Source organism: Pyxicephalus adspersus, chromosome 4, assembly GCF_032062135.1.
Source record: "Pyxicephalus adspersus chromosome 4, UCB_Pads_2.0, whole genome shotgun sequence".
Taxonomy (NCBI): domain Eukaryota; kingdom Metazoa; phylum Chordata; class Amphibia; order Anura; family Pyxicephalidae; genus Pyxicephalus; species Pyxicephalus adspersus.
The window spans coordinates 101,744,195-101,757,324 of NC_092861.1; the positions used below are offsets into that span (position 1 = coordinate 101,744,195).

The following is a 13,130-nucleotide window of genomic DNA, read 5'->3' on the forward strand; positions in this document are numbered from 1 at the left end:
CACCAATACAGTACAAGGAAGAAGCGGCCTTTTGGAGACATTTTGAAAAACCAACCTGGACCACCTGTTTATTCGACTCACCGAGGTGCTGAGCCCCAAATGTCTGGTGATATGCAACATGTTCATGTCTGTTGGATTCAAAGCTGGTGAAGTGCTGGAGTACCCCATTCCTAATGTGCGCTGGGACATCATAGAAGGGAATTTCTACAAGGCCACACTGGCAGATTTGCACCAATTGGATGTGATTGACTTGCACTTCCACTTACGCTTCGACCTGCGCTCCAGGGTTAAAAATACCACCCACTCGAATCAGCTGGCTCAACGGAAGTATATCCTGATACCTCATATTGATCAAGCCTGGGCCGTGCAGCAGGAAGAGGCTCTGAGACGGAGCGTGGATAGCATTGGTAACTGGGATCTAGACTAGACTCGGGCTCAACAGGGTCTTCTTTCCCCGCTAATTCCACCAAGCCTGTTCCGTTTCATGTGGTTTCGCTACATACTAGATACGGATTGGAATCTCGTTGATCCATTCATGGCTTCAATAGCTACAGCTTCAACACTGTCCGTATGGGTGATGGCCTCATCCTCTAATGCTGTCCTTGCTCCTTCTCAGGGCCAACCGCCTCCTCCTCATGCTGTAACTTATGCCGCCTGCCCAGTTCCCAACTCTGGATGCCTGGATGAGCAGTGAAACCTGGTGTCTAATTTTTGGACCAGAGGAACCCCCTCATGTCCCTCTTGTTCCCTTGGCCGACATCCATAAAATGGCGTGAGCTATTCGACCAAAACTACTTGCCAGCAACAGAAAAAATACTTTCTTATTTTTTTTTACTTGTACAGTGTTGTGCAGAGCTGGGAGAGTCTTGACATGTCTTTTTAAATGTATTTATAGGCTGTGGAAGCTCTCCACCGACCCGAATAACAACCCAAATTTTTCCCCCATTGACTTTATTGGAGTTCGAATTCGATGTTCGATCACCCAAATATTTATGCATTATTCGACCAAATAGTGGTCAAATCGAATAGTGAGCTATTCGACCAACACTAGTTTTAATGTCCATTTTGCAATTTTGAAGTCAATGTTAATGCTATGTTATTGTGTTTGTGGCCATGTTTGATTGCAAAATTCTACCTTTATTACCACTTTGAAATGTTTGTTCTGGATAAATATTTTCTACATTTTCCTCCCTTGATAGGGCAAAATTGCATATTGGTTTGGTAAGTATTTCTTGAATGCAATATTTGTTGGGCCATTTTGTTGATGTGTGTTTTTTTTTTTTTGGGGGGGGGTGTTGATGTGTTTATATATTTTATTGTGACCTTTTAGCAAATGTTTCTTGAATAAAGTTGTTTCTTAAGATGATTTCGTTTGTTTTTTGGGGGTTTGTTATGTGATCTCCTTTCCAGTCTCCCAGGACACACAGTTTAAAAACTAGATTGTAAGCTCTTCGGGGCAATTATTATTTATAATTATGTATTATATTATAATTTATGATTATAATATAATAAATAAATATAAATATCATACCCGGGAGTTAATCCTAAGAATTACAGGCTCACAATATAAACAAAAATTTCTATGCAAAAAAATAGGATCACTTTTTGCATCAAAAAACTGACAGAATTGGAACGCTAGGGGGGTTAATACATGTATTATAACATGTTTGCCTATAATCCTAAAATATTTGATTTCTCTAAAGTCAAACTGGAACGAAATTTTTATGAGGTCACAAATGTTTGTTCACATATTTTTTTACATTCATACTATTGTGTGATGACATATTTGAAGGTGCCACTTAGTGTATATCCAGCTTGATAGAAATTAGTTTGCAGTGTTGCAACCAAAAAAAAAAAGTAACAAGAAGTGCAACAAATGTACCTATAAATGAAGCAAGTTTGTGATGGAGTAGAATGTAACATAAAAAAGTAACACTTACAAAAAAAAATAATCAAGCATTAAAGATTTAAACTGACCTGTAAAATGGACTGGAGAACACAGAACAGCGCGCAGGTGTGCGCTAATCAATTGCTATCGCCTCATCATTGAGGTTAACATCTCCTGAATTGCGCAGCTGAAAATTAATAGCCTTAATTGGCGTATTTGCGATCTTTGCGGGGAAACCAGCAGGCGAGTTCACTAGAACTCGGGCCCGACTCGTGGTAATAGACTTCGCCGTCCGGCGCATGAATACGCGAGTCGAGCGTACGCGCATTTCATTGATGAATCAGGGCCAGTGACATAGCAGATAGTACTTTCACCTACACTATTTTTTCAGGGGTTGAATCCTTGCAAGAATGCTATCGGCATGGTGTTTGTATTTTCTCTCAGTGCATTGCATGATGTTCCTTTGAACAAGTCAGTTTCCATCCCCAAAATATATCTGTTGGTTAAACATTCCCTTCCCCTCTACCCACTAAAAAAAAAATGGCCTTAGAAAATTAGTAAAAACATAAAATTGTGAACTTCTTACCCCTGTAATTTTCTAGGACAATTTTTAGTGGGTAGTGGGTGCATCATATATTGACACTTTATAAGTTTATGGTAAAAATTATAAAACAATACGAATTTCAAATATGTTAACAAAGTTAAAATTGTATGCTCACCTTTTCAGAGCCCTTTGTTTTAGTATTTTGTATACATTTACCTGAAAGTGGTGTTTGTCCAAATATTAAAGATGAAATGAGATTTCCCCATACACCTGATGACTGGAATATTAGAAAAAAGAGTCCAAAATATTGACTGACAATATCCTTGCCTTCTTTTTTTACAATTGTGGCATATCGATTTCCACTTATTGTCAGATAGGTACATTTTGCAGCCCATAAAGGAGCACCTCCAAATCCAAGAATCACAGATGTTGGAATGAGCGTATACCTGAAAGAATAAAGCATACATTTATCTATGTTATCTTCAAATCGCTCAAGATATGGGTAATTTCAGAACAGACCCTAACTTAGGATATATTTAAACATCATTTCTTCTTTGAGCAAAAAAAGAGGGCAACCCTGATGCAAGTAAATGTGTTCCATGTTAAATGCTAAAGGCGGATGGTAGGGTCTTGTTCAGCTTTTTTCTGAAAACATTCACAAAATCCCAATCTTTGGCTTAGGTGAGTTCTGGTATTAAAACAGTTAAGGCATCGAATAGGGGATGAGTTGGACAAGAAATAATTTTAAGGGCAGATGGCCCCCCAGGACAGCCCTAAATTTCAGCCCAGGATAGTGTTCACAAACCTTGGGAATTAAAATTTTACTCTGTGTAAAATGCCCCAGGTCTCATGAAAATAGGAAAGGTGGTATACAGGAATTTGCTTCCAAAATAAGGAACCTTAAACCACTAAACAAGGTCTTAGAAACAAGAGTACAGTAACAGGGTCTCAGAAAGAAAGGGATTTAGCTAAGGCATTGTGCTGGAGTAGAGCACTTCATTATAAAGCACTCAAGCCTATCACTTACAGTTGCAACCCTGTGCAGCACACAATGACATTCATAAACTTAAACCACAAAATGGAGGCAGGATTTGAATTAGCAATCAGAGCTATATCAATCTCTGAGGACACACCCCTTTGTTGTAAGAAAACATCTGATTTGACTTGTGTCTCCAAGTTATTACAGCTGATGCTCTAATTTTTTTGTTTTTTGGGCACTCTATTAATTTTTTTGTCTCCAAAAGCCTGGTATAACCTGCAATACTTACACCCCCCTCCTTTTACTGCTAGCCAGGTAACAGGGAGCCTCATATGAAAAGAAAGGGTAACATTTACAAGAGTAAAGTTTTCTCACACTTGCTATCCTTCCCTTTTTTCTAGCCAACCTTGCTTCGTGCATGAGGAATGGTCTGATTTCAAATATTAGAAGTTACCCCACACAGTTTTTATTTTATAAAAAAATCTACTTTTTTGACATCCCTACAGTCATGTTTTCTTTATTTATGTTACTTCCTTCTTAGGCCAGTGCAATGTAATTCCAGGTACCAGAGTGGATTTTCTGGATAGACCAAGGGATCCCATTAGGGATGCTAAAAAGCAAAATTTTGATACTGATTAACTCTTAAATGCTATGAAAAACAGGGGTAGATCCTGTCAGCTGCTGATGAGGATGGACATTCTGCTCTAGAGTTCTTTGAGGGCTTGTATTTCTCAGCAGATTGCATCAGCCTACCTCCTCCATTTTCCATTGCTGGTGTTACCTGCAGGATGCAATAGCGGGAAACAAATGGTGCCTGCAAAATGACAGATTTCTTTCTTTCTTTTTTATCTTTCAATATTTTTATTGAATTTTACAGGAAAATGTACAATTAAGTCAACATAAAATACAAGATATAAACAGAATTATCTAAGCGAGGGACGGCAAAGTATAAGTGTACGTATATGAACATTGATTATCGAACCAGACAATGTCTGGGCCATAGAATTGCCATAGCCCTGGTATATCTAATAAGGAAAACTTCTTGAGATCAAAGAATTAGGGAACAAGATATACCATCTGAAGTTGTTGGTAAAAGTAAAACCATACACAGCAAAATTTTAAACAATAGAGTAAACCAAGCCTGCGTCCCCGTTATGAAACAAGACAAGAACAAACATAAAACAAATAAACTACTGGGTGGGGAGGAGAGGTAAGAGGAAGTTGATCAGACCAGTAACATTAGCGTGTTATATCTCACAAGGAAGGCCGAAACTATATATTACGCATTGTTAAATACAATCCAAGGTTCCCATATATCTTCGAATTTATCCAACGAGTTCTTTAGAGTGTGAGTCAATCTGTCATTGACCATAATCCAGTTCAATTTAGTGTGTATAGGGTCCAAGGATATCGAGGAAGACTTCCATGCTTTGGCCAGAGAGATTCTGCCCGCCAGTAATATCAGTCCAATCAGCTTTTTTGAGGGGCCAGGGAGAGACATGTCAAGCCTGCCAAACAGAGCCGCTTCAACAGTGCTACCAATCGTTTGATGGAGAATGTTAGATATCAGATCAAACACCTCGTCCCAATACCTTCTGGCTATAGGACAGGACCACCAAATATGTAGCATTGAACCTCTAGAATCACAGCCCCGAAAACAGAATGGAGAAGTTGAAGGGAACATTTTCGCTAATCTGTCTGGAGTGAGATACCACCTAAGAGCTACCTTATAATTGGCCTCTATTATTGCAGAATTCAGGGAGATCTTGGAGAGGGAATCCATCTTATCCCGCCATTCTTCCAAATCCCATGTAATACCCAATTCAGATTCCCAGTCCCGCATGTATTGCAATTTATCAGTAGGGGCTACTAGGGCCGAGTAGATCACTGAAATTTGCCCTTTCGTTGAAGCTAAAGAGAGGCACGTGCTTTCGAATACAGAGGAGCGCATGGGTCTCGGGGCAGCTTTAATTACCGTGTTAATATACGAGGACAGTTGTCTGTTGTCTGAAAATGTTCCGTGTGAGGAATTTCAAAACTACTGACTATTTCTTTCTTCTTTAAACTACCTAGTACTCTACATGGAGTTGAGGAAAGAGATTTTCCTGCATCTTCCTCTTTAGCAATTTTGAAGGGAGGTGCCAAGAGCAGAGATTATCTCCACAGTCTCCTACTGTTTCAGATCACATTACCAACCTGTTGAAAAATCAGCACAGTATTCAACTGAATCCTTGTTCCTCTCTCTTTAGGACATCCCTGGATCAGAGGCGAGCACAGGACTTAGGGACCTCTTCCAAGATTCCCAGGCCACTAGATTCATTTGTTATCAAAACAGGGACCCCCCTTGTTTTGGACACCACTTTAAGGAAGATGCTGCTATCCCTAAGGGGTCATTGCATGCTGATCTCCAATCCTTTACTTGACAATTCAAAAGGAATCCCCAGGGTTGAGTTGACCACATCGAAAGTATGATTTTGCCACAGCTTATAATGACCTAGTGACAGCTCATGTTTCTCAATCAGAGTTCTGTGGAACCCCGAGGTTGATCCAGAGATAGGTGAGGGGTTAATTGGGCAATAAGCAATCTCTGACCATCATTTTATCTGACACCAATGATCTTTTGGCTATCTGTAAGGGTGACATTTTTCCCACTGACCAGCACATTAATTTACTGTGAGCTGTGGATATAGTAATTATAGCAGGTTCCCTGAGGACCTGAAGGTTATTTTGAGAAGTTCCCCCATGTTAAATAGGTGGAGGAAAATTGTTCTAACATAAGAAAGTAGTGTACCTTTTCAGTACAACATATGTAGCTAAATGCCCCCCTCCCCCCTACACACATGGCATTCTAGTAGTATTGCTTATGCAATATATTTTTCTTGATGTATCTTAAATTGACCTTGTTTATAGGGTATCTTTTTAGACACCTTTCCCAGAGATGGTATTGCACTAATACATTTTTTTCATATTAAGGAAAAATTTATGTTTGCAGCTTGGAAGGCTAATGTTTGCAGACTTTTATGCTTTTACTGTATCCATGTCTATACGTATACCATAATTGCTGCACAATTCTTGCAATTTACCACAATGTTGCCTCTGCATGCTATCTCTTACAGATAGCAGTATGCTGTAAAGCTTTTTATTTCTCTTCAAGGGAAAACTCATAATGTATAATCTGCAACAGATGAAAAAAGATCAACTGGACCTTCCTCCCCTGTAGGCCTGCAATTCTTAGGCTCAAACAAGAATTTGAGTAAAATAAAATTTGAAACACAAAAACATGTCATCATAATAATTATTAAATTTAATAATAAACTTTAAATAAAAAACACAAAAATCGGAGGTTTTTATGATTTTTCTCATAAAATAATTAACAACTAATAAACATCCCGGGTGTGATATTTTTTGAAACAAGGGAAATGGTCAAAAGATGGTCAGTAATCAAATGCAGAGGTCAGTAATGAAATGTATTGGCAGGTAGGCAGTGCACTGTAACAGTGTCCCTGATTCATCAAGCAGAATCGGATTATCGCTCGCGCATTCGTATTAGCGATCCGGAATACGCGGTCGCGCTATTCAGCAACGGGAAAAGCTCGCGCACGGAGCCGCGCTTATCCGACAGCTTTTTACTGGCGATCTTGCATTAAAAGTCACTGTTCCCCTAAAAAATCATTCTTTCTAATGGCACACACATTACCCATAGCCCTAAGAGGCGAGTGTACGCGCATACTCGAGTCCGGACCGCGGTAATCCGCGATCGATGGCCGCGCGTACGTTCGCGCTTCCAGCGAGCGCGGATTTCATTGATGAATCAGGGGCAGTGTATCTCACTCCAACCACTCCAACTTTGTATTGGATTCAATACAGTTATTTGTATTGAATCCAAAACAAAAAATTTGAATTTCCCGCTGGCCACGCACCCCGGCACATGCACAGATGTTTCCAGTAAACTCCTCCAGTGACTCATCAAGACACAGACACAGAGACGCTGTTGCAGGGGGAAGACAGGAAGAGAGGAGCCTGCAGGAAGATGCGATCGCTGAAGCAGAACGGAGGAGGATGTCGGCAGATAAGGTAAGTCTTTATTTATCATTTATTTATCGCTGCTTTACCTACCCCGAGTGTGACTCAGGGTTACCACTTTTAGCAAGTTTTTTCTACCCCGAGTTACACTCGGGGTTACCGCTAGGGAGGTTAATGACATGACCACACTAGCACACTTTCCTTGGAGGTATGCTAGACCTATTGTGCACAACTGATATCTATATGTGCACATGTTATGTGCTCATTCCAATGTGCTCCTTCTTTCTGTTCCACTGTGAAAAGCAATGGTGAGATGATGTCTGAGGGACTCAATGTAGATCTTTTTTTTATGTTTCCAATGTTTATACATATTGGAAAATGTAGACATTCTTTTTAGGTTTACAGCTGACTATTTTGCACTGCAAGACCAACTAAGTTTTTGAATGCAGTATTATGCAAAGCTACTCATGTTCAATGTGGGTGTCTTGTTTTGTGCAGAGATTCTAATTCTTTACTGAATATTTCATTGGCTACATCTTCTCAGTGGGCACAACCTGGAACCTCTATTTGTTCATTTATACATAAGTCTCTAAAATGTTTGGCAATGTCTTCATTACACAGAAAGAGATAAAACCTTATATTTGATCATCGCACAGGACTTACTCTTGCATAGATTTGTTTCCATGTATCAGAATCTACTCCCAGCACTGCAACAAAGTTTTTGTTTAATTATATTTATTGAAAAATTTTTCACTTTCAAAGAACAAAGAAAATAATAAAAATAACAATAAGAAAAACAAAGAAGGTTAAAGTAAAGTGCAGAGTCCATCCGAGATTAGAACCCATATAACAGAGATACACTGAAAGGAGAATATAAAGAGTGGAGATCTTGAGTAGTTCAGCAGTCCATATAAATGGTTGAGATAAGTCTTTGAAGCACCCAAAGAACAACAGCATTCGTTCTAGTCCTTATAATATAAGGTTTATCCAAAATGACATGCAAACATAAAGAAAAAGGAAAAGCTGGGGATATGTGACTGTGCATATTACTAAGACCAGAAGGATGGGGGGTAATGGGGGGAAGGGGGTAAAGCAAAGTGGGTTGGTGAGTTGTCAGTGGCCAACCAGGTTGAATAAAGATCATAATGTTTTAAAGCTGTGTCTGTGAGTAATAGTTATCCCAGTTCTCCCATGTTCTTTCAAATTTCTGAACTTTATTTCTAATCAGAGCAGTAAGATATTCCATGAGGCAAACCTCCTGTATTCACTTATGTAGGTTTTCCATGGAGGGAGATAAAGTGACCTTCCACTTCGTGGGGATCAGTGCTGCTACCAGGATCTAGGAAAGAAGTTTACAGGATGATTTAGGAAAAGTCGTAAAGGGAAGACCTAGAAGGTGGGTAAGGGGATCTAGGGTAACCTGTTGCTAGGATATATTTGCAAGTAGTCGATTTACTTTTTCCCAGTAATCTTGAATAACAGGACAAAACAAAAAAATTTGCTCCACCATACCCGATGTGCTCCACATCGCCAACAATTCGGATCGGTGCCAAGGAACAAAGGGTGGAGCACATCAGGAGTGTAGTACCAATGAAAGATAATTTTATACAAATTTTCCTTGTACAATGTACAGATTAAGCTCCAGTGGGCTGCCTCCCAAATCTCCGACCACTCTTCATCATCCAAAATTCGGCCCAGTATGTCCTCCCATGTACACATATTTGCAAATTTACCAGAAGACCTTTGCATCATGGAGAGAAGAAAATGGTATATGAAGGAGATGATGCCCTTAGAACACGGGCCATCTATACAGAGCCTTTCAAAAGAGGTTAAGTCAGTAAACCTGGGGGATTGTTGGAGAGAAGAGATATAATGCCTTATCTGTAAGTAAGCCCCAGAGCTCAGAGAAGGAAAACAATTGTTTCTCTACCGGAAATAGAATGTGTCTAATATGGAATAACCCTCTTTCCCTCCAAGGATTCAGCATAGTTAGTGATACCTTAGGCTATCAGGTATCTGTGAGGTGTGAATGATAGAGATAAGCACCGATGCAGTAGACAGGAGGTTATATCTACCTTAATAGGTGTGCCATAGGTTTCGTGTGAACAACATGGGAGAGAGCAAGTTTTGTCAGCAAGTAGCAAGGAAGAGCTCCAAAACATGACATTGGGATGTAAAGGAGCAATCCATTGCTCCTCCAATGCTCTACAGGCACTGGGGGGAAAAGGTGAAGTCCAGGACGGCAAGTACCAGAGGTGGGCTGCTACATAATAATTGTGTATATCCGGTGCCCCCAGACCTCCACGTTCTCCGGAGGGTACATAGTATAAGCTTAGCTAGTCTGCACCAAAATGAAGTTTAAAAAATCCATCTGTAACTTTTTTTTATAATATTCTTTATTTTTTAAAAAAGCTTTAGAATATACAAATTACAATAACAAAACATAAGGAAAGGTAAGCAATTGAGACATACAAAAACAGTATATTGCACATTTCACATAAAACAAAGAAAAACTGTGGCGAGACTAAACATATAGCATCAAATCAGCAATATAGTTTACAATTAAAATGGGCATTGATAAATGAAATGGTCCTCTGTATGGAAATACATAAATAACGAGGCTAGGTCTGAAAGAAGAATCAGTATCAAACTGAAAGTCAGGTCCAGGTGGCGCTTAAACTCTGGGGGTTTCTCGATAGTAGGCCCAGCCTCCCCACATAGCATTGAATTTATCTTGGGTACCTCTTAAACTAGCTGTAAGATCCTCCATCATCATAATATTATTTACCCTATGGAGCCACAGACCTACAGTCGGAATGGTTTTTGACTTCCGAAACATAGGGATACATGAGTTAGCCACTACAATAAGGTGTCTAAGAATAAAGCCATTGTAGCCCTTGCCTGGGATTACATTTTGGTGTCCTGGGGTCCCAAGATACTGTATATTGTATGTAGTGACTTTCTGCATGAGGGTCCTCACCTGCTCCTAGTAGGGACGCAGTAGTGGGCACGTCCAGAAAACATGGAGCGTAGTACCCTTACCTCGATCGCCAGCATCTGTCCAATATTTTGGGAAAAAAAGCTATGCAACCTCTCCAGGGTCCTGTACCACCTAGAAAGGATTTTGAAACTCAATTCCTGATATCGGCTACTGGTGGAGGACCTATGCACCAAAGTAAGAATCTTAGTTCTCTGCTCAGTCTCCAATGTATACCTAAGTTCTGTTTCCCATGCCTGGAGATAGGAGGGTGAGAAGTTTTCTGGGGCCATGCTCAGTTTAGAGTATAATAAAGACAGAGAATGCCTAGCTGATCCACTCCCTGTGCATATGGTTTCAAACATAATTTTCGAGCTGATATTTCTGCATTCTTGGGGGAGGGACCTAAGATAATGCATGATTTGCAAAGACCTCCAAAAGTCTAAGTTATAACTGCCATTATCAGCCATCAACATCTCCATCGAAAACCATTGACCTAGGTGGACAAAGTGTTCCGCCAACTGTACTCCCCCTTCCCGCAACTCACACAGTTTCCCGTCATCTAATACAGGGGGGAAGGACGGGTTACCCAAAATCGGAAACGGGTGAGGGCCAGGGAGACAATTTTAGGCTTAACAAAGTTTTTTGACATGCCTTTCATGTGGCAGAGATCAAAGAGTGTGTTCTTAATGCAGTCTGGGGTAGTTTGGGCAGCCATGGAATCACCGTGAGAGGCACAGACGTGAAAGATTGTTCAACTCAGAACTACTGTTTGAACTCTCCATGTCTAAACCAATCAAATATTCGGACCATATGGGCCGCTAAATAATAAAGTGATAGGTTTGGAACTCCCAGCCCCCACACTCCCTTATTCCGAAAAAGCAGGCTTCTGCTGAGACGGTGGCCTTTCTTACCCCAGATAAACTGGAATATTTTGGAATGCAAGGACTTAAAAAAGGAGGTAGGTAGACATATCTGTAATGCTGGGAGAAGATATAATATTATCGGCAAAATATTCATTTTAATAGCCTGAATGCGTCCAAGCCACCACAGAGTCAAGGATAACCAGCGATCCAGGTCTTTAGTGATAGTGGCGAGTATAGGGGGAAAATGTAAAGTAAAGAGTTGCCATAGATCTGCTGGGAGCCAAGTCCTCAAATACTTAATTGCTGTGTTTTCCCATTTAAAGAAAAAAGAGAGCACAGGTTGGGTGCAAAGAGTCTGGGGCAAGGAGACATTGAGGGCCACTGACTTAGAGTAAATCATTTTGAAATTAGACACAATACCATATTCCTGGATTTTCCGAATAATAATAAATAAGAGGTCATCCACATAAGCTGCCACCTTATGCTCACTTCTATTTAGTAATAGGCCCTGTATATCTGGGTTTGAGCGAACTGCTGTCAGTAGGGGCTCCAATGAAACAAGGGGCAACCCTCTCTGGTGCTGTTAGTAATATCAAAAGGGTGTTGACACTTCACCATTTACTCTGACCGATGAGCAGAAGGAGATGAGTATATAGACTTAATCCATTCCATCATTTTGTCACCCACACCTATAGCTTGAAGTGTGGCAAGCATAAAATTCCAGTCCACCCTATCAAAGGCTTTTCCTGCATCGGTCTAGAGCAACATGGATGGTCTACCTCTGGACACTGCCGCGTGTATCCAGTTGGTGGCCCTGGAGGTATTATCTTAAGCTTCCCTAGAAGGCATAAACCCCACCTGATTGAAATGTACAGGATCATGGATATGTCTTTGAAATCTGTTGGCCAAAACCTTAGTGAAGAGCTTGAGATCCTGATTGAAAAGTGAGATGGGCCTGTAACTACTGCAAACCAAAGGGTCTTTATCTGCCTTGGAAAACAGTTTTAAATTTTAGTAAGGGAGCGAAAATCCGTCTGGTCCTGGAGCCTTCCCTGACTTAGTTTGTTTTATAGCTGCCTGAAACTCGGTAACTGTGATCAGAGCTTCCAGATTTAACCGAGCCGATTGAGACAAACTACATAAATTTACCCCTCTAAATATTGACGGATATGTTCTGGGGGGGATTTGCGTGCAGCCTTATTCAGATGGGGTTGTCTCAAATTGTACAAGGATGCGTAATAGACTCCAAATTTCACTGCTATTTCCTTCACCTGGTACACTTTTCCCCCCGTATTGGTAGAAAGGAAGGGTACATGTGTGCGTGTGCGGAGTCCTCGTAAAGTCCTTGCCAAAAGCTTGCCACACGTCACCAAACTCATAATATGTCCTTCTGCAATTAATAAGAGCCACTTTAGCTTTACTCAGACACAGCGAGGCTAACTTTTGGCACAGCAATTGTTTATCTAGCGAGCGTTTGTGTCTTAATTCCAATTCCTGCAAGCGTTTAATAGTGAATGAGATCTTGACTTGTTTCTCCCTCTTAATCCTGGCACCATGCTTTATGAGAAGCCCCCAAATGACTGCCTTATAGGCCTCCCAAACCACGGTTGGGAACACTCTGGAGTTACATTGATTTCAAAATAATTTTTCAATTAGGAATATAGCTCAGCTATCAGTACAGGATCAGCAAGAAGAGACTTGTTCAGCTTCCAGTGCCAGGACTTAGAAGATGTGTAACCTAGATGCAGTGTGAGGAGGACCAGCAAATGTTACGAGAACGCAATATTTCCTATACTGCACTCCAGAACCTGCACCAAATTCGGATGCTTGAGCCAAAAATGATCAAGTCTAGA

General features: G+C 40.5%; 2 protein-coding genes across 5 annotated transcripts in view; one reads left to right on the forward strand and one right to left on the reverse strand.

Moving 5' to 3' along the window:
• UNC93A (unc-93 homolog A) overlaps nt 1-13,130 on the reverse strand; it is a 191,121-nt gene that overhangs the window by 105,866 nt on the left and 72,125 nt on the right. For all 4 annotated transcript variants that reach the window (XR_011920418.1, XM_072409182.1, XM_072409184.1 and 1 more), the window contains exon 3: nt 2,649-2,878. Coding sequence is in view for 3 of the 4 variants with exons in the window: in XM_072409182.1 (XP_072265283.1) it covers nt 2,649-2,878 (230 nt within the window). In the remaining variant the exon portion in view is untranslated. The remainder of the gene's footprint in view (nt 1-2,648; nt 2,879-13,130) is intronic.
• The window catches only part of LOC140329846 (general transcription factor II-I repeat domain-containing protein 2-like), a 117,002-nt gene that overhangs the window by 27,127 nt on the left and 76,745 nt on the right, over nt 1-13,130 (forward strand). The gene's annotated exons all lie outside the window — the stretch shown is intronic.